This window comes from Grammomys surdaster, unplaced genomic scaffold (genome assembly GCF_004785775.1).
Source record: "Grammomys surdaster isolate TR1022 unplaced genomic scaffold, NIH_TR_1.0 125187, whole genome shotgun sequence".
NCBI lineage: Eukaryota > Metazoa > Chordata > Mammalia > Rodentia > Muridae > Grammomys > Grammomys surdaster.
The window spans coordinates 622866-644932 of record NW_021620078.1 but is presented as its reverse complement, the minus strand read 5'-3'; the positions used below and the strand labels follow the sequence as shown (position 1 = coordinate 644932).

The following is a 22067-nucleotide window of genomic DNA, read 5'->3' as shown; positions in this document are numbered from 1 at the left end:
TACATGTATACATATATACATATATATATTATTGTATATATGTATATACAATAATAATGAAAAAAGAGGCTGTGAATTTGAAGACATGTGAGGAAGGATATATGGGAGGGTTTGAAGGAAGAAATCTGAAAAAATTACAATCTGAAAAACAGACATAACAACTTTATATGTAAAAACTCTGATTTTTAGGAATAAAGGTAAGTTTTAATTGTCTGTGGGTAAGCTACAACTCTTTAAATTATTTTGATATAAATGATAAATTATTACATTATTTGCTGTTTAAGAAATTCATGACTGAAATAATGTTGAAATTGTTCATACTAAACAGAATAAATAGAAGACCAATAAGACAAAAAAAAAAAATTCCCAAACAAGACAGTCTGTAAATATATCCCTAGAATTCATTTTATGATACAGGAAGTAGATTCAGGCTCCCATCCTTAACTGATAACTTATCTGCAATTTGATACCCACTGACAGAGGAAAACAGAACCAACTTTAATGGAGTATCATTGCATATGTTAACTACACCACAGGATAGACCCCATGGCCAGGAGTTCTTGTACATTGTACACTTGACTTCTCCATTCGTCACCGTCTGCTTTGACATTGGAATGAATTGTCTCCTCTTGAGAAATACCACTTTTCATATTGTTCAATCTCTTTTCTTCTCTTGCATTCTAAATATGCCAGCTACATCATAGAGGCATTTAACAAACGAATGATGAATAAGATGGAAATGATAGTGAACAGGGAGAATTGGTGTGGGAAAATGAAAGCGAATGGAGAAATATTAAGAGAAAACAAAATGAGTATAGATATCAGTGTACTAAAAAAAACACACACAGATATGTTGTGGGGAAAAAATTACAGGGCCACAGCGGTGGGGTCCGTGGGGGTTTCCACAGCTGTGGCTGGTCCCACATGTGGGAGGAGGTCTATGGTTCTAGCGGCCTGGAGGCTTTGGCGGTGGCAGGCCCCAATGACACGAGGAAGTCCTTGGTTCCAAAAGGGTTTATTGTCATGGCGGATGGTAGATGGATCTGAAAGTAAGCGCCCCTCCCGGCATAAAACTCAGGCCTGTCCTGAGTTACATAGGGAGGGAGAAAGGGGCAGGAAAGGGGGAGGATCTGGGGAGGCATACTTAATTTGCCTTCATTAGTATGTAAATCCCTAGGGCCTGAGGCCTATAGTCTGGCCTCTGGCCTGTGTGACTGAACAACGTAGATCTATGGAGGCTAGACTGCTTTTCAGGACCCTGGATTCTGGGGGCGGCACCGAACTCCTGCAGGTTCTCACGGAGAGTCACTGAGTTCTAGGCACCTGCCCAGCCAAGAACCAGAATACCCTTATGCAGTCCCACAATATGTTTTACAAAATTCAATAGTGGGAAATATACATGGAGCTGTAATGTTAAAATTAGATAATCAGAAGGAAACTCGGAGGTCTGGATGTTTAAAATATTAACCAGATACAAGAATTAGAAAGTATTTCAAAGGTAACAAAAAATTATCCAGCCATAATTAGGATAATTCGAAGTAACATATTTGCTTAATTATTAAACAATGAATAATATTCTATAGCACTATCCAAAAATATCTTCAGTTTTCTTAATGCCATTCAGGTCACGAAAAAACTGAAACCCATTATATTTTAAAGTAAAATCATCTAGAAAAGACTATGAAGAAAATGAACATAATGTGGTGGGCCAACTCCCATGATCCCACACTGAGATTATGTGTGTTTCCGTAAAGGAGAAAACCAGGGATGATCATCAGGCAGGATGTATCTTCCCCAGTAGAATTAAGCAACCATTTTGATTTCTATATGTGAACACAGGCTACTTAGGTAACTGTAGCAGTTAGATCAGTTCTCATGTCTAAAAGATCATCAGGTAATAAGTTCAAGAGAAATGAAATAACAATATTATAAAATCAGCATTTTTGGAGGAAAGCCTACCCTTTAACAGATATTTATCATTGCTTTTACAAGACTGTCTTCTAATGGGGGGGAGGGAGGGAGGGAAGGAGGGAGGGGAGGAGGGAAAGTGGATCTGGATAGGTAAGTTAGGAGGATCTGGGAGGAATATAGGAATGGGGAAACATTAATATTGTACAAAAAAGTCCTATTTCAATTATGTAAAAAATAGCTAGATGCACACTGGTGTGATTTAATGATCAATGACCATAATCACTCTTCTTTTGCTCAATAAAAAGACATCTCTAAATTAAAAAAATAGAAAAAAATCAGCATTTTGTAATGATATGGATGTCTGTGATGGTTGGGTCCAGCTACCAAAGCATCTCTCTACTGACAATAAAAACTTCAGAAACAAAGAAGTCCAGCCATATGTGTCTCCACACAGGGAACAGAAAACAGACAGACCACCACCAAGTAACACTAGAAGACAAATCAAGATACAGTTCATCAGATTTCTAGACAGAAATGTAAATTAATTCTAAGTACAGCAAAGAAGTTCGAAGGTTTCCATAAAAAAATTTCTAAAAGTTTTCAATTGTTTTTTTTTTAATTATGTGTATATGGGGGTTGTGTGAACATGAATACAGGTGCTCACAAAGGCCACAGCTTTGGGTCCCCTGGAACTGGAATTACAGCCACTTGCAGGTAGTCCTCATATGTGTGCTAGGAACAAAACCTGAGTCCTCTGGAAGAACAGTGATTTTCATGAACTACTGATCTATATCTCCATCCCAAATAAAAGGACTTTGAAAATGTTTGTCACTACCTGGACAACTGCTACAACTGTAGCTTGCAATATGTGATTTGGAAAGCGATACGGAAGCAGAAACAGCTTTTGCGGATGTTACATTTAAGTTTCTGATGTTTACTGAAAAGTTGGATTTGCTTTTCAGGTTAGACTTACATGGAAATATTCTTGGGTATAAATGAATATTTACATCTAAAGCAGAGAGTTACAGTCTTCCTTTCAAATAAGTTTAGAAAACACACTCAAATAGTTTATAGCAATTATGGCTATTGGTACTCTGCTGTAGAAGTATCTACTGAAAAAGAATCTCAGTATGCAAAGAATCTTTTTTCATTGAAACTTGTTTACATTTTTGATCATTGTGTGGGGGAGGTAGTACACATGACTCAATATACGTGTAGGAATATGAAGACAACTAGTGGGAGTGTACTCTCTGCTTACACTGTATGAATGTTGTACGTCGCTTAGGCAATCAGATCTGTTTGCAATCACATTTACTCTCTGGGACACCTTGCCAACTTCCTAAAATTATTATCTATCCTAATATAATACTTTGTATGCTCTAATATGTGCATATAAATTGATCCTATTTATCATCTACCCTCCTCTGCAACTCCTCCCAAATCACCACACATTTCTCCTGAATGTCAAATCCTCTTTTTTATTTTTTATTTTGCTAAAATTATTTTTAAGACAATATTTGCTATCCTTTAAGCACATTTGGAAAACACAATTAGAGGAGAAAACATCAAAGAATCTGAGAAATTCTGAAATCCTGTGTCAACCAGTATGTTTGGAAGACAGTTCTCATGACCTCAACTTGATGAATTAAGATAGGAGGGCAGGCCCTAAAGATCTGAGATGCTGTGGAGAAGATCCTGTGTTCCAACACAGGACAGCAGAGTGCACATAACATGATGGGTAACTACTAGAAAACCGACTGCTTAGATTTCCCAAGAAGACTGGATACAGACAGTGAAGCTTCTAAATGCAGGCAGGCAAGCCCTAAAAAAAACTGTTGGAGCAAGAGAAAGGACCTGTAGGGGAGATATTGACTCTGCAATTGGTTGTTGATTGTGTCAATAAAGGAGGCAGAAGCCAACCGTTTGGGCAAAGAGAAAAAGGTGGGACTTTCCAGTCCCAGGAGGCTAAGAAGGGAATGAGAGGGAAGAGACAGGGCAAGCGGTGGAGCAGGGGAAGTGGCAGACGTGTAGGTCTCAGGGCACCTATAGTTTGTAGCCTCTGCCATAGACAGAGGTCAAGAAGGATAGGGCACGATATTCTTCGTCTAGGCATTGAGTTATCTGGCTAGTTAAAAAATATTAGGGCTGTGTGGCGTTTTCCATCTGCAGTAACTAAGGTGGGCAGGAGAAAGGGCACAGCCGGAGGGAGTAGTCTGGTCATTGGCAGCCTTTCATAGGCAGCCACAAGAAATTGAGGAAGCTAAAGCAGAGGTCTCGAGAAAGAGCTAACATGTTTTAAAATTACATGCAGCACAACCTGCAAAGGGACACAAAGCTCAGTGATCATAAGATACATTTGTCTGAATGGAAATTTTCTCATGCAAAAAGCAGATTCTCTCTTTACCAAAGTACAGTACAAACAGGAAGAACTTTATCCTACCTACAGGCTTTCCATTTTCAGTCATCTCCACTTACCCACAAGGCCTATAGGTGAACACAATGTAACTTTCTTCATCGCTTCTCTCAGTGAAAGTCACGCAGGTGTGCTTTTCCCAGTGTCTCATGGCCTGCTTGAACATGGCTCTCTGGCTGCCTGGAAGAATTCACGACGTTAATAAAACAGTGTGGGCTTATAAGGAAGTAGGCTTTGTGCTGGCTTCCCCATCCTGGCTGGCAGTTCAAGATGACAACCAGCATTGACATCAACCAAGTCTGGTTCACGTCACTACAAACAAGTCATTGTTGAGTATCCATACTCATTTTATAATCAGAGGGCTAAGGCCCACTAGCACTACAAATTTGTGAGTTCTTTTTACTTTCTCTTAGTAAAAAGAAGCTGCCTTTCTACAACAAACTGGAAACCTAGTTTAAAATCCAGCACAATACTTTAGACACTAAAATACAAGACTAAAAATATTTTGGTTTAAGTTCAGAAATGACTGAAATTAGCATTCCAAGTTAATCGAGCCCTTTTTTAGGTTTGATTATACAGTATATTTTCTATACTAATATACTATGCAAAATATGACTTGTATAATAGAATTCCTTTTTTAGAAAAACACACATACTCACTAGGATTGTCTTACCAGTAAAGTTTCCTCCTATGACATAAGGAATGACGCCACCAGGCCATATCCTTTCTGTTCTTGACGTCGCAGCTCTGGGGACTCGATTTTTCTCATTTTGTTCTGACAGTTTTGAAGATGCTTTTCCCTTCATGGTGTTATTTTGCTCCAAGCCTGCAGTGACATTTAAAACATTCTATCAAACAGAAGTCCTCAGTGAGAATCATATACCTCTTAAAGGATAAAAGTTAAAATATCTTACATATGTATTTTCACAAATATGCGTGATCTACATTAAAGGAAAATGTCATTTTACATGCTTACTAAAGACATGCAAATATTTAAGTACTCTATGCCTCAATATAATTTCTTAATGCCCTATGAGTGAGTCAAAATGAATTTCTACATTGCAGATAACAGGGGACAGAAGTCTAGCAGAATATAATGTCATAGAAAAACTGTCTTATGCTGACTGTCTTATAAGCCCATGAGCCATTCGTCATAATTGATAAAATATCACTTCCAAGATTATTTCTTTAAGTCATTCTGTCCAAATATTTAATCACTGCAATCAAGGTTGCTATTCCAATAGTACAGCCTAAAGCCATAAATATTACAGCATATAAAGAGTTAAGAAAAATATGGTACAATAGGCTGTCTCCATCCCTATCTCCTGGGTTTGAATCCAGCTATCAACCTGACTTAAAGGCTGCTACAACATTGTAACATAAAATGCTGCCCATTAAGAGGAAACTCCAAGTCAAGAGTCTTTTTTTCTTTCCAATTCTTGGAATTTTTATTGCTGAGTTTGCTTTTCATAGACGTCTGTGAGTATTCTTTTCATTTATCAATCAATGTCACTGCGATGTCTCTTGCTATTAAGTGCTTTATTGTGATAAATTCTGAACATAGGCTCCTAGGACAAAGTCTTGAATGTCTATCTCCTCAACGTCCTTGAGCCTTGTCTAATACAACGTCCTTGTATTAGAAGAACCACTTCTGGAAAGCAAGCTCTTTGGCCAATGAATTATTAATCTATCAACTGAAAGCATATTAGGATACGAAACACAAATAAAGGACTTTGCAGAAAGTTTTCAGAAACTACAAATGGTGATCAATTTAATATTATGGGTATGGACTGATTATGAAACCACAATAAAATTTTTATGAAATATATACAATCATACATAAACATGTTACTATTATTTGGTGTTTTGGTTGTTGTTTTTAAATTTATTTCTTTTCCTGTGTATGGGTGTTTTGCCTGCATGTATGCCTGCACACTACATTTCTACTTGATACCTGCAGAAGCCAAAAGAGAACATCAGGTACCCTCGGACTGAAGTTCGCTATAAGCTCCAATATTGGTGCAGAGAATTGAACCGAGGGCCTCTGGATGAGCATCTAGTGCTCTTATCCACTGAACCTGTGCTCTTGTTTTATTTTACTTTGATTATGGCTTGTTTTGGCTATGGTATTGGTTTGGTTGTTTGTTTTGGTTATATGCTTGCTGTTTATTTATTTGTTTGTTTGTTTGTTTTGAGGTAGGGTCTCTTGTATTCCTACTATTCACAATGTAGCTCAGACCACCTGTAGCTTATGGCAATACATGTCACCCAGCTCCAACATGCTAAAGATTATAGGCATGAAGCACCATGATGGGTTCAACTGTTTTCTAAACAGAAATAGCCTTAAGTAGCATTAATTTAAAAACAAATACTGCTGTGGCTTTTTTTGCATTTAATAAAAATTGATGCAGATTCATTGCCTATAGAAATATTTTAGTATAAAATCTAATCACTGGAAATACATGTCAATAATAAATTAATAGATCATCTCATATAAGAAAAACCTTAAAATAAAGGAATATTTCCTTTTTCTCTAGTTTAAACTCTTAAAAACTGTGCATGAAATACCAATTAACAACACACAATGAATAAGGGATACTGCCAGCATATCCTTTACCTACTTCACAGAATAGTGGCCCACTGATCTTAATTAACTGAATTTCTATGGGTATCATATTCACTGTACAGCAAGTCAAGTGTCTGCAACTTTAAACATTGTTATACCAGAGCCAATTCTTCTGATCCTGTCTATAAGTTGGTAGAGTGCCCCTCGTTTCTTTGGCATGCCATGGTCTCCAAAGCCACCTAAAGAACAAAAATACGTATGTATTAAGTCTAACACCAATGCTGGTTCTTGCAAATAAACAATACTAATACTGCTCATTTCACATTGGTCAAGTTTTTATGTGCAATTAGTGTGTTAGAAATTAATGCCCATGAATCTGTGCAGAGGGTAAAGTTTGTACAGGAACACGTTAGTAACTAAAAATAAGGAGACAGGCAAACTTCAAAAAGCAACTTAAAATGACTTTATATGGGCATGGTGAAAATTGAGTTATTGATAATCTGAAACATCTTTCTTCTCTGTGACATTAACACCACCTGTTGTCACATAACCATGTTATTCAGGTTGACAGGAAGTCCCAGAGCCCTATTGATTGTTTCCCGGTGATTTCCATGTAAACTGAGTCTGTTCAGATATCTTTCCAGTAAGTGGAAGTCAAAACACTAGAAGAGCAAGCTTGTAGGGAAAGTTTTGTACTGAAATATCAAGTCAAATTTTAGAATACATTAAGTAATGTTTTTAAAGTTATTTTCTCTAAATTATATAATCAAAGGAAGTCACACGGTGAATACTTCAATGGAGTACTGCAAAATGTGTTGCTTTACAGTATGTGATTTGCAAGATTTGAAAAAAATGAAAAACTGTTAAAGGATGTTTTAGAATATAAGAAAAAAAGCGGAGAGGAATAAAGAAATCTAACGTCTTAAACAAAAGTCAAATGCCCTTATAAGGCAAACTGGTGGGAGTATGGGCTACTGGACTGCTTAATTGTTTGCATTACATGGTCACATTTATGCTGTGCATCTTGAGAAAAATTTTTGAAATTTTTCCATCAGACATTTCAGAAAGATGAGGTCATACTGAAATGTACTAATTCCTAACAAGCTACTTGAAATCCTTTTAAAGTGGGGACTGTAAATGTTTGAAATGACCAGTACATGACAACCTTATTTATATTAAATAGGGTTGAAGTTCATGTGTAACTAGATCTTTAAAGTTCTCCTTGTGAAAAAGAAAGAAACGTCTTGGCCAGTATTGAGTTCTAAGAATAAAAATCATAGAATTGAAAGGCAGTGTTCTAAGCCTGTGAAAGGTAGTCATGTTTGGAAGAATAGTTTAGCAATTTTAAATAATATTTGGAAGAAATGAAATAAAACTTAACACAGGTAGCTCATTAAGCTTTAAAAATTGTCACTTGTTCTAGAACACAATAGGAATAAACAAATCAATAATTTATCTATAAGAGTATTTATTTATAAATATAACTCATATATTTTGAAATTGGAAGAAGAGAAAAGTAAGAGTTCTGTACAAACAAATTAACAGAGAAGGAAAAACAGAGAAAAATCATAAAATACTGGACATTTAAATTATTTGAAACTCATCCAAAGAGTTAGAGTTATAGGTTTTTCTGATCTGTGTGCTTCTCAACCATGCAGTTACAGTGTTTACATGATCAAAACTATCATGTTTCCTATACTATATATTTAAAAAGATGCCATTTTTCCTCCAACTGTGTTTTCTCAGTGTCTAACATTAAATGAAGTGTTATTATTTTTCTAATCGCAGATAATCAGTGGTCCAAAATACTGTGGGAAGTGTGGCGGAAGCAACGACCTAAATAACACTTACAGCCAAGTGGGCTTTAACAGAAACTCAAGATACACTTTAACAAACACAGGGGTTTGCTGAGTAGTGTCTGTTACTGTCCAGAATAAACTGTCCCATAAACGTTGCAGAAAAAAACATACTGCAGGTGAAGGTGCTGTCTAAATTCCATGCAAAGCCAACAGCAAGGGCAAGGGAGGAAGGACAACTAGGACTAAGTGCATGGGAAAATGCCCTTTTGTCATTTGTCCATTTGCCATGTACCTTTATGTATGTGTGAAAAAGTTTGGAGAAAATCAATGCCTTTGAAATTCTGAGTTTCCAAAGCAAATTCTGTGGCCCTTAGCTTTTCATGCACAGCACAGCAGATGTACGTATGCCAATGACAGTTTATAAGATATCTTAGCATATGTACTTATATATATTAAATATATTATCTAAGTATTAACATTTGTATGTGTACATACACTGGCCCAGGCTTCAGGACAGAGTGCCACTATGTAACAAAGGACAAAGCATATAATTTTTTAGTGAATTCTTTTAGCATTCCTCATTACAAAGACATTTCTTTGCTGTTACAATGGTATTTTAACTCCATGGGTTGGTACCCTTATTTTAACTAAAACACATAATACTGAAATGTGATATTGCATTTTATACATATTTTCTGTAATCAATTTCAAAATGTCTTCACACATGTGCATATGTGCAACTACACACACACACACACACACACACACACACAGAGAGCAAACTGTTCACATCTATTCCATTTACAAATTATACCACTGACAACCTTTGCATTATCACTATCATACCATTTTCCCATAGGTTTGAAATTTGCTGAAATAAAAAGGTTACTGAAATGAATGAATGATTTAGACAAAGAAATATTGATGCTCGGTAAAGAGTCTTCACTCTATGGCAGACTTATCTGATACATAGCAGAGAGGAATTGCATACAAATTTAATATTACACAGGATAAGAATGGAAAAAAATAACGAAAGGAAGAATTAAATAAGATAAAATGCATGACATCAAATAAAGTCTAAATGCCTACTACAGCACCATATGATCATAACAGCACTTGAGAGGTGAAGACAAGAGGGTAGGAAGTTTGAGGCTAGCTTGGGCTATATAGCAAGATTGAAGCTAGCCTGGCTGCTTGAGACACTTTTTTAATAGATAATATATTTATATTACAATAAATGTTTATTATCTATAAATATTTATATAATGAGAATACTTATACAAATCTAAGTATATTTAATTCATATGCATATATTTGCATAAATAAGTATTAATATGTAATACATATAATATTAATAAATACCACATGAATAAGTATTTATTCATCAGCTAAAACTAAAAAACAAATTCTACCCTTCCAATCTCCAATAGAATAAAAATTTTACTAAGAAAGTATAAGAAAAATATTTAAACCTTTGAAGATAATATTTTAAGCCTCTGTGTTTTTATATAGGCATAATTTAAAAGTGTTCAAAACAACTAAGATTGAAATCAGCTCAAGGGTTTTCATAAAAGTCATTGGTGCAGAGCCAAGCAGGGAGCACAGTGACAAATGGCAATTTAATAAGGCTATGATTGAAGCCTAAACTTTAGGCTTACTTCTATGGACAAAGTCAAATGATGTGGGGTTTTAAGCATATCCACAGAATGTCAATTATATTTTCTCCAAAAGTATTATAAATGCATTCAAATAATCAGCCATACCTGTGATATGTCCAAGTTTTCCAAAGGGGCTCTGAGTCAGGTCAATTGTCCTGTCTATTTGGAAGATATTTAAATCTTCATCGTCTAAGGCGATGTCACCCCAAAACACAGCTAAAAGCAAGAAGTGGAATTAAAATGTAAAAAAAAAAATTGGAATAAAATCAATGCAAATCAAATTATGTATAAGACATTATAAAGGCTTAGGGGCGCTGACTCAGAGGTGAAGAGCACACACTTTTCTTGCCAAGGACCTACATTTGCTTGCAGCACCTAGCTCGGTGCCTCAGGGGCACCTGTAATGCCAGCTGTATGGCCATTACACTCAGGCACAACTACTTGCCACACCCCCATATCAACATAATGAAAAATAAACATTGGGTTTTTTTTGTTTGTTTGGTTGGTTGGTTTTTTTTAATAGCACATATTTAAGATAATCTTACCTCGGTCAATTAGATTTCTCAAGTATAAATACATGCTCCCACCCAAAAACTTTGGCATTTTTACAGAAAGGAAAAATTATTTTGCTCAAATGAGCTGGTCTACAAGGTGTTGAAAGCAAGAAGAAGCTGGTACCCTGACAGAATCTGAAAACTGAGGAAGATCTGACATGAATATTCTGTGGATGCCTGTGGCCCTGTGCAAGTCTTCACCAAGAGTTGGAAGCAGTAACCAGAAAACCATGGACCATGAGGAGTCAATTCAGCAAGATACACTCCAAACTAGGAAGGCTGTACTGAGCCAGCCACTCACTCAGCAAGCTGTGTATGCTGCTGAGGTATAGGCTTAAAGTCCAACTTGCTTCTGGATATCTAGAAATGCATACACAACTAAGAAACTTAAGTTTTAAGCCAGTTTTGTTAGTTAATTTGTTTAGGCACCCTGGGTGCTGTGGCATTCATTTTTAATGACTAATAAAATATGGTTTGTCATTTTAGGAACCTCAAAATCATTTTCATAACCCAAAACAAACAGGTTCTAACCAGGGATTTATGCTACCTGAAGAAGTAAAGATCTATAAACCACTGTGAGATAATGGATCTCAATTAAAAATAGCATGCAAATTTATCATTTAAGATTATAAATAAGAACATAATAATGAAACTGCTGCCTTGATCAATTCCAAACTAAGTCCACTGAGTACAATGTACCAAAAGATGTCACAGTATACTGCCTTCAGAGAGCTAGACAGAGAAAATGAATTTATCATGATAGAGAAAACTCTAAGAAATGCCTAGAAGTTCCAAGATTATTTCTTTGTTTTTTTAACTTTCTTTCCGTTTTAATATTGGTTTACAAATATCCTTTTTGTTTAAATTAAATTCAGATTTTCTTCTATAAAACAAAACAGTGAAAGGAAAACAGGAAGACTTATAAAGTGATCACAACTATCCTTTTCAATTTTTTAACATCTACGGAATTTTAATTTTTACCTTTATGAATTTTAGCACTATAAAGAACCAGTTTTTAGGAAAGTAGTGAACTTACCAAATTTAACTCCAATCTTAAAGGTCTTGAATTGTTTGGGCTTTCATCAAAGGCTGGTCATATTATATAGTTAATTTAATTGCCTGACAAGTTTGGGTCCCCCATACAAAACTGACAGGAGATGGGAAGGGTCAGATTGATGTCAAATCAAGACAGGAAGAAATCAGAACTTGGTTCAAAGTATACTACTGGTTCAGAGTATGGAAAATTCTTTCTTAAGAATTCTAACTTCGCCGGGCAGTGGTGGCACAAGCCTTTAATCCCAGCACTTGGGAGGCAGAGGCAGGCAGATTTCTGAGTTCAAGGCCAGCCTGGTCTACAGAGTGAGTTCCAGGACAGCCCGAGCTATAAGAGAAACCCTGTCTTGAAAAACCACAAAAGAAAAAATAAAATTCTAACTTCAAATTCCCTTCTCAGCAGTTCTCTCCTACCCTGTCACCAAGGCTGAACACTGTCACTAGAATGGCAGTCAAATCTGGGTAGAGAGAGGCTTACTTTCACTTATGATCATGAAAACAAAGTCACAGAGAGAGAACAGGGTATAACACTGAAAGCCTTGATGCTCCAAATTAAATCCAGACTCTAAACTTGAAGCCCACTTTATACACATGATGCAGAAAAGGCAGCAGCTCCTACACCCCTAAAGCCTTGTATCCCATGAAAAAGAAAATCTACCTTAGTTTATTAGTTTTTTCAGTCACAACAAAAGAATCATCTTTGGTTTTCATTAATATAGATTTTCACATTCAAGATTTTCAGGTATGTTCAAGTTTGCTACTTTTGAAAACACTATTATTTTGTATATATTTCTGAGTAATAGGAGTGACCACAAGGAGACAGTCAGTTCACCTCTCCCTCAATGCTGTAGTCTTGTAGACAACTGGAGAGCCTAAATCAGGGAGTCTCTAAATTTGCTCAAGAATCAGAGACTCCACTTAAAATGAAAGGCCAGGATTGAGATGAATCTCTGCATTTAATAAGGAAACTCCCAGTCACGGAGAATGATTATCACTGTCATCATCTTTAATATTACTTGTTTTTATTTCTTTAAGAATAAATATTCAGAGTGGCTGACTAGAAGCCCAAAGCACTGTGGCCATTGAAGTATTGATATTTCAGAGTAAAACTGTAGTAAAAATGTAATAAAACTCTAATCTATAGAGTTTCAGTAGATTAAAATCTGAGTGTTGTTTTGGATTTTTATTTTCTTGTATGGCATTTTATATAAGGAAGGCACAAATTCCCTGATGTGCCTATGTGCACCAAACACCCCTAACAAGGCAAGGATAAGACAGTTACAAAAGAAAAATCATTATGCCTGGAGAAACAGAAAAAGAAGAACATAAAGAGAGGAGGTGGTAGAGGAGAATAGGGAGAACAAGAAAATGAAGAGGAAGAGAACAAAGTGGAAGAGGAGGAGGAGGAAGAGGAGGAGGAGGAGGAAGGGAAGGAGGAAGAGGAGGAAGAAGAGGAGGAGGAGGAAGAGGAGGAGGAAGAGGAAGAGGAGGAGGAAGAGAAGGAGGAAGAGGAGGAGGAAGGAGAGGAGGAGGAGGAAGAAGAGGAGGAGAAAGAGGAGGAGGAAGAGGAGGAGGAGGAAGAGGAAGAGGAGGAAGAAGAGGAGGAGGAAGAGGAAGAGGAGGAGGGGAAAGAGGAGGAGGGGGGCATTCCAGATGATACTTAACTAGCATCAAAACCATTCTGAGGAATATAAACCCATTTTATTTATACTTTGTTACAATTTGTGGCTTCAGATACAGCTTAGCAAACAGTTTTAGTTGCTTCATAAACTGAGTGGTCAAGGAAAAAACTAAGTACTTCCTTGAAAGTCATGAGAGATAAAGCCAACTGGCTTATATGTTGTCAGGACACATATTAAACCCAACATCTTCAAATGCATACTAACAACAACAGCAGCAGCAGCAGCAACAACACACCACACAACACAATACAACAACACACACACAATGATTCACACTCTACATTTAAAATGCCCCATTTCTTATGATGGCATATAATTTTAGGTTTTCTCCTTGTATCTCTAGTTATATCTAAGTGTTGTTTTCTGTACAACAGAATATTCTGTGCAAGCCTTGGTCCATCAAGCTATAGCATGGCAATTTGTACTGTCTATATAGCTTCTTCACAGAATCTTCCATAGATTTGATATTTAGTGGCAAAGAAATATATAAGCTTCTAGATTCTACTGTGGAAATTTCTTTTGTTTCCCTTTTCTCTATTTTAACCATGTGATATAATTTTACAACAAAGAAAATTAAAGAGTAAAAGTATCATTTCCATTTTAAAAAGTGATTTGACAGGGATGAGGTTAGAGCTGAAAGAACCTGGGAAGATTGTCTACAGGATGACACTGTGGAGTAAGTACCCAAATGGAATTACAGTATTTCCTCTCCATCTGTAATTCTGTTGAGATTCCTGTGGCCCAAAGGAAGCTGGAGCTAACTGGCAAGCCAGAACTAAATGTTGAAAGGGCAATTGTGAAACTACATGCAAAATCACAAGGTTTCATTTTTCACCTAAAGGTCACTTGTCTTCAGTGTACAACAAAATTGGCAGTGAGAGAGACCAAGATGCTTGCAGTGATTCTTCTATGGTACACAAAATAAATGTACTTTATAAAATAATGTATGGTGAGACTATACAGTCTAAAATATGACTCTCCATATATTCCTGTAAGGTGTTTTGAACCACACAACGTAAATTATAGAACTAACAAACTGTTTAATTACACACTGTTAAGTATAAGACCATTGAGATAGTTTGTAAAGGCACTTGCCACCAGACCTGATAACCTGAGGTTAATCTCAGGACCTGCATGGTGGAAGGAGAAAATTAATCTACTCCTTCAGATTGTAGTGTGATCTCTACATGAATGCTTTGAAAGTCTCATGTATAAACAAACACGTACACACACACACACACACACACACACACACTTGAGAAGAGGGATTTTCAGGGAGAGATGTTTTCTGGGGGAGGGATAGTGAGAGAGTAAATAAATAGCAATTGTATTTTAAAATGCTTAAACAAAAAGAAATGGACATTTTGTCTGCTTCATTCCCTGCTTACCTTTACCTTTTAGTATTGATAATATATCAAAGGTTAACAGTAAAGATGATTAAAGTTTGTAGTATTGAATTTTTTAATCAGTATAAAATATGTACAGGTTTATAAGCAGAGAAAAGATTTTTTTCTGAAGAAAGAGTCACAATACATTGTTATAGAGATCACGCAAATGGCAGAGCTGACGGTCTCACCAAGGACACATTGACTACCCCTAAAGAAGTCAGTATAATTCTTAGGTTGACACCAGTACCAGAACCTTACACCTGGTTGCTATTATACTCGGGAGCTGAGGATGAAAGGCAAGGAGAGTCTGTTGGACCATCCCAATGGAAAAAACACTTCTCTCAGAAAACCCCTACTCTCAAATGTACCAATCAGGTGTCCCTCTGTCTTGCTTCAGGGTGCTTCCATCAACATTAGGCAGACACACAGAACTCTATAAAAATGATTTGGTCATCAAATCTAGACTTTTCAATCTAGATTTGAAGTACAAATCACACCAGGAAGTGCCTGTTTCTCAACTTATTCTGTTTGGTTAAAACTATGTTTATTTTTAACTAACACTCATGCACTAAACTGTATCTATTAATGGGATAGCACTGCAAGCTGATACACACATGCATTATATAATATTTAAATCAATTAAATATATCTAATTTCAAAAACACTTATCTTTTTCACATTTATTTATCACTTGTGTAAGGGAGAGTATGCATGTACCATGAAGCATGTGTGGAGGAGATTAAAAACCAACTTGCAAGAATATTTTCAAGACAAAATTCACAGCATGGAGAGTGGCAGTGGAGAGGATGGCCTACCCCAGCTAACAAGATGTTGGCAATTTATAGCTTTTGTGTAAGAGGTGCCGGTTTTCTTTAAAGTTGCCTAACCTTGTAGGCCAACTAAATTCCATCCCATGGCTACATATCCAAAAGCATGCCAGCACAAAATAGACTTAATGGTTTAAAAACAAAAATGGAAAACAAAGTTTGATTGGTACGGAAGTAGGAAATGGATGTGGGAAGGGTTGGGAGAGGGTTGAATATGTTCAAAAAATTTTTATAAAAATTCTCAAATAACTATATTTTAAATATAAAAATAATATAAGAATTGGGTTTTTCCTTGCATCATGCAAGTTCTGGTTAGAACTACAGGCCTGGCAGCAAGCGCCTCTGCTGAGCCATCTCATGAGTCCTCATGCATCATTCCTTGAAAGTAATATTTCCAAATTCTTTAGCTATTAGAAATGTACATTCTCTTTATCTGTAGTCAACCCACTGAGCCCTGACAGACCCTTGAGTCCTTACTGCCAAAGAAATATAAAGAGACACTTCCAGTATATTAAATCTAAATCTTAGGAGCTGAAGAGATAGCACAGTTCCTAAAGTGCTTGCTACACCTGCACTTGTATGAAAAAGAATGAGTTGTATCCAGGAACCAATGTAAAAATCCAGTCATGGTAGCACACTCTTGAAATGTCAATGCTGGAGAATTAAAGGCAGGTAAGGACAGGAGGTCCTGGGGTATTGTTTGTAAGTTGGCCTAGCCCAACTTGCTGAGTTCCAGACAAGTAAGAAACCATGTTTCAATAGAATAAGATAGACAGCTCCTACAAATGACGACACTTAAGATTGTCCTTTGCTACACATACACAACCACACAAGCACACACACACACACACACACACATAAAATCAAACAAATCTAGAAATGGAAATATAATACAGGTTGGGTAGATGCTGTGTAAAAATGTGAGCTTGATCTGATACATATCTGGTAAATTTGCCTTACACAAAAATACTCACTATTTAACCGTTTCTCAAAATATGCATTAAATTCATTTAATATAAAGTGTATTAAAGAGGTATATATCAAATATAATTTCAAGGAATCTGCCTTTTTGATTCTTACAATATATATTATGAAATGCAGTTATGGACATGTTTTCCTGTTCTTCTAACTACACTACTTACAGGCTCATGGAACATATGACTATTCTAGAAGCTGGTTACCTTGAGATACTTGGGACTTACAGGGAAAGCTCCCAGCTCTGAGGATAGCCAAGAATACCTGATTTTTACCACTCTCCAACTACGCTTTACACTTCCAGCTGTTTTTGATATTGGATTTAGGGAGGAAGGATGACATCATATAAGGAACTGACAAGACTGTTTCAATTCACAATAAAACCTAATGGAAATTTTTTTTCAGACAAGGGAAACGGTAACATTTTAAAGTCAACTGTTGTCACATGATAGATAACCACTCTGCAAACTGCAAAGGAAAAGTAAGATTTCGAAAAAGATCCAACACATGTTTTAGAAACAAGGTTAGAAGAGAAAATAACTTTCTGTCAGCATTTTGTAGGCTCAGTACAAGTTTTCTTTTTTTACATGGAATTTTACATAAACTCCCAGCAAGAAAAACAATTATCTGCTTTTTTGTTGTTCCTTTGAGGCAAAGTCTCTTAAAGGTATGGTAGTCTTGACCACCAATTTAGCCAAAAACTACTTTGAACTTCTTATCATTTGTTCCTTCTTGTCCAAATAATTATATAGAATTTTGATAGAGTAAGCTAAATTTAAATTTTTATATCCATGTCTAGAAATAAGCTTAAAATAGGGATCAGAAAAATTTCCAGGTAATATGTGAGTTATGTAAGTTAACAGAAATGAAAATATCCATCCCACTCCAGGTTTTATTTAAAATATTTTGTGACATTCCAGGGACCATGTGCCTACAAACCAGTACTCAGAATTCTGAAAGGCAAGATCACATGTTCAAGGCCATTATCAACTAATTCACAAGACGCTGCCACAGTATAAAATTAAAGTATAAGCTATCTGTAGATTTTTCAAAATTAGCATTTTTATTTGATTATGAGATGGAGAGGAAAGCTTGAACATCTTAAACATAAACTCAGTAAAATTATAAAATATTTAATTTTAAGAAAAGAACTTATGCTCAAATACCAATACTGAAATAAATATTTACTTAGTATTTCTTCATAAACAAGAGAGAAAGATGGATCCATGGACATGGATTTTATATAATCAATATGTCTTTTTCTACCAATGGTAGAGTGTTTGTTTGTTTTCTCTGAGAGTAGAGTAGAAAAGATACAGTATAAAAGAAAGTTACACTATGGATTTTCAATTATGGGAGAGATGGAAACTATTCAAACATGTTCTAATCTTTGAAATCACTTCAAACAACATGGATGCTTTTTCTAGTTAAATGGTCCTCTTCAATTATTCATTAAATTGGGAAATAAAACGTAAGTGGATGTTGTATCTGAATGGTGAAATAAATATATTTGTAACTATGTATGTATGTAAATATATGGATATATGGATAGACAGATGATAGGTAGATACATGATAGATAGATAGATAGATAGATAGATAGATAGATAGATAGATAGACAGATGATACATAGATAGATAGATAGATAGATAGATAGATAGATAGATAGATAGGATGAATGGTAGACAGATGGATGGATGGATGGTTGGATGGGTGGAATGAACTACCATGTCAACAAGAATTAACCCTCTAGACATGGTGACATTTGACAATATAGTTAATTCTCATCTTTATTATCCGTAGCAGGATGAGTCTGCATCCTTCTCACTAATCCAAAGGCAGAACACAGGCAGAAAACTGTCTTTCTTTCTCAAATCAACATTCTCTGTTTCTACGAGTCATTTTACATTATGGATATGATCAAATGCTATATTTTTAAATTAACATCTTTCTTTTTTAAGTTAGAGAACAAAAATTTTCCCATAACAAAAGATCTATTGAAACCGCCTGTCAATCTGCATTTATAACCCACAATGCCTGTGGATGGGGCTTTTTGGGACATTTTTAAAATATCACCCATACCACAAATATTCATTTGGCATTCTGTGCCTCGAAACAGAAAGGGCACTGTCTGAAAGTACTTTGATCAAACAAATGTAAAAATAAATATTGAGACTCTTTGTGTGTGTATGGCCTAATATTTTTCTCTCACAAGCCTTAGGAAAATAAATCATTGCAGCTCACAAGTTTTTTAAATCTGACATTCTTATACTGTGCAAACACAGTGCTCATAATCAGACACTAACAAGGGTGGGATTATTTGTTTTATTCACATTATACATCTGGTAAGGACAAAGAACACCAGCTATTTTTTTCTTCCCCTAGTACTGTTACTGTTAACATTTGTATATCGTGTAGGATCAGCCCTAGCATTTCATTTTTCATTAAGTCTGTTTATTTTCTGAATACTCACAGTAGTCCTTGAAGTAGATCTTAGTCTAGGTCCCTGGAAGAAAGAACAACTTACTCAAGGTTTCTGTTTTCTATATACTCATTATGTTTTATTGACTGAGAACCTCTTCCCACAAAGAGAGGGATCTCCTGTCTCTTACCTTCTCTTTCTCATTCCATGTAGCTTACATTATAATGATATCTGTGAAAGATGTTTATATTATAATCCTTCTGGTTATTATTCTCCTATAAAAAGAATTCCTTTGAGTATGGGTCAAAGGCTGGAAGTTTTTCATTGGTTAATACTTTACGTTTCATAAAACAATTCATGATCAGTGAAGAAAATTGTCTGAAACAGAAAAGGGCTCTGACACTCTGGAAACCTGATTCAACATGCTGATTTTCATTTTGTCTCCTATTAAGAATATAATCTTTAAAAATTGGAGCATAGCTGAAGAGACTTAAGTTGAGATCAAATGAAGTAAAAACAGAAAAGGTCTCTAAAATAATTTTTGTATTGTTTTTCGTGCTTTATATGTTTTAATTTATTTTAAATGTTCCACAGAGTATAACTTTTGCAACTATGAAGTATGTGGTGCTTAATATTCAGAGTGTAATCTCACTTGATATTATGCCCTTTGAACATTGTGTTATTCATTTATACAGAGTACTTATAGGTAGTATTCTTATATTTATTAAGAGTGCTAACACTAAAAAAAGTTTCTATGGGCTATGATAACAACCCACCAGTTCAGAAGTTCCCCTGTGGCAGCAGAGGCTCAACTGCTATTGTATCAGGTCCCTGACTGGAAGCAAGGCCTGCTCTGAAGAATGGGAGTCATGTCTTCCACTGTAAATCAGTGAAAATAAAGCATCCACAGCTGTGTGTGACATGGGTGCTACAATACTGCAGTTCAAGTAAACTGAACACATTGCCAAACTCCTTCCCAAATATTTATGTCGATACTCATAGACAAGTGCTATTATCAGCATTAATCAGAGAAGCTTCCATTTCAGTGACGGGCAGTGAATGCAGATGCCCAGGGCTGCTCTGGGTGCTAAAAATAAGCGACAGTTGAGTGTTCAACCATAAATAGAACAATTTATATGACCCCAAAACCCTAAGCCTCAGACGACATCACTGAAGAGAAGACTTAGAGAATGTAAGAGCCAGAATATGAGGAGAAGGACTGCAAATATATTCTTATGGGCGTCAACCTGCCATTGTGATCATGGTATTACTGCAGGCCTAGTGGTGCCTGCACTAGGCCTGCAAAGGACATGGCCTGGCAACCTCCAGTCATAGATGGGGAGAAGATCAGGATGTCCTGACATCTTGCTGAATTGTTTGCTATCAATAGACTCAAGGATATTTATTACCTTCAGATACATGACTACCAGTGAGCCCACCAGGCTCCGTTACTTATTTCCATGCCCATAGTGTCCCAGATAATTCTAGTTAATCAGTGGCTCCCAAGCAAAACAAAAAGGCGTGAACACAGAAAGGGGACCTTTAGAAAAGAAGTCAGGTTAAGCTGGGTGGTAGGGAAACAATAGCACTTAGGAAACAACAGAAATAAGAACATATCACATACATGTACGACATTGTCAAAGAAATTGTAATTAATTTTTTAAAGGACCAGAGAGATGACTCAGTGAATAAGGGTAAACATTGCTAAATTTAAAGACCTGAGTTCAAGCCCTAGAGCATATAGGATAAAAAGAGAAAACCGGGTCTGGCCTGTTGTCTTCTGACACACACAAACTTGCCCTGTCACCTATATATATATAAGTAAGTAAGCAAGTAAATAAATAAACAAATAGATAAATAAATACAATGTAAAAACTCAAACTAAAAAATATACCCCAATCTTGCATTGCTTATCAGATGATAGGTCTACCTTTATTTGATAGAAGTAAGCTATTTTTTCTGAGTACATACATGATTCCTTAAGTATACAAAGTTCTGAACTAGGAGCTTTAATTGTTAAACTTTGTACTCAAAGTCATCAGAATAAGTGTCTAAACTATAGAAAAGTCTCACATGGGAACTGACTGAATAGATGATTACTGCCTTTACAAGGCTGCAGAATCAGGAATGTTGCATTGATATCTGGAGATGATTTCCTTTCTTGAAAAATAGAAGCTACCTACAAAGAAAGCGTTTGATAAAGAATAATGGATTGGATTCCAACTTCAGTCCTGATAATGATAAAGCCTACATTCTGAGCGTGAATTTTTAGCACCTGTTTAATAATTCTGCTAGTACTGTTTCAAACCTTGTCTTGGGTAATAATTTTTGGGATTTGGTATCCAAATCATAAGTTCCTCCTAAGTAAATAACATCTTCAAAAAATAATAATCCTTAATATGTCATTCTAAAATTTAAGAATTTTGATCTATGATAGCAGCTTTTAGTTAGCAAATATATAAATTGAATATAATCTATAATCTCACTGCATAACTTCATACATATCAATATTAACTACACACCCTTTGACTCAAAGCTTATCAGTTCTTTAAATCTGTGGACTAAAATTAGAACTGTAATTTTCATCTTAAATGACTCACAGCACAACTTGTTAAAGGAATCCTCCTGTATATTTTTTTTAAAGAAACCTTCAGATTCGTATATTCATCTAATTTCCTTAGGAAAATACCATATCCAAAACATTTCACTATTTCTCTTGAGGAGGAGTACCACAAGGTCTAAGAAAACATCCTGTTAATTGATAGAAAAAAAGACTAATGCTTCATTTGTCTTCTCTCTCACTCTGAATGTGTGTATGC

At 35.7% G+C, this 22067-nt stretch overlaps 1 protein-coding gene across 1 annotated transcript in view; it reads right to left on the bottom strand.

Annotated features, from left to right (window-relative positions):
• Positions 1-22067, bottom strand: part of LOC114637166 (tolloid-like protein 1) — a gene marked incomplete at its 3' end in the record, with an annotated part of 136590 nt that overhangs the window by 40096 nt on the left and 74427 nt on the right. The window contains exons 2-5 of the mRNA XM_028785354.1: positions 10453-10563; positions 7049-7129; positions 4998-5150; positions 4387-4504 (exon numbers count right to left, since the gene is read on the bottom strand). Coding sequence (XP_028641187.1) covers positions 4387-4504; positions 4998-5150; positions 7049-7129; positions 10453-10563 — 463 coding nt within the window. The remainder of the gene's footprint in view (positions 1-4386; positions 4505-4997; positions 5151-7048; positions 7130-10452; positions 10564-22067) is intronic.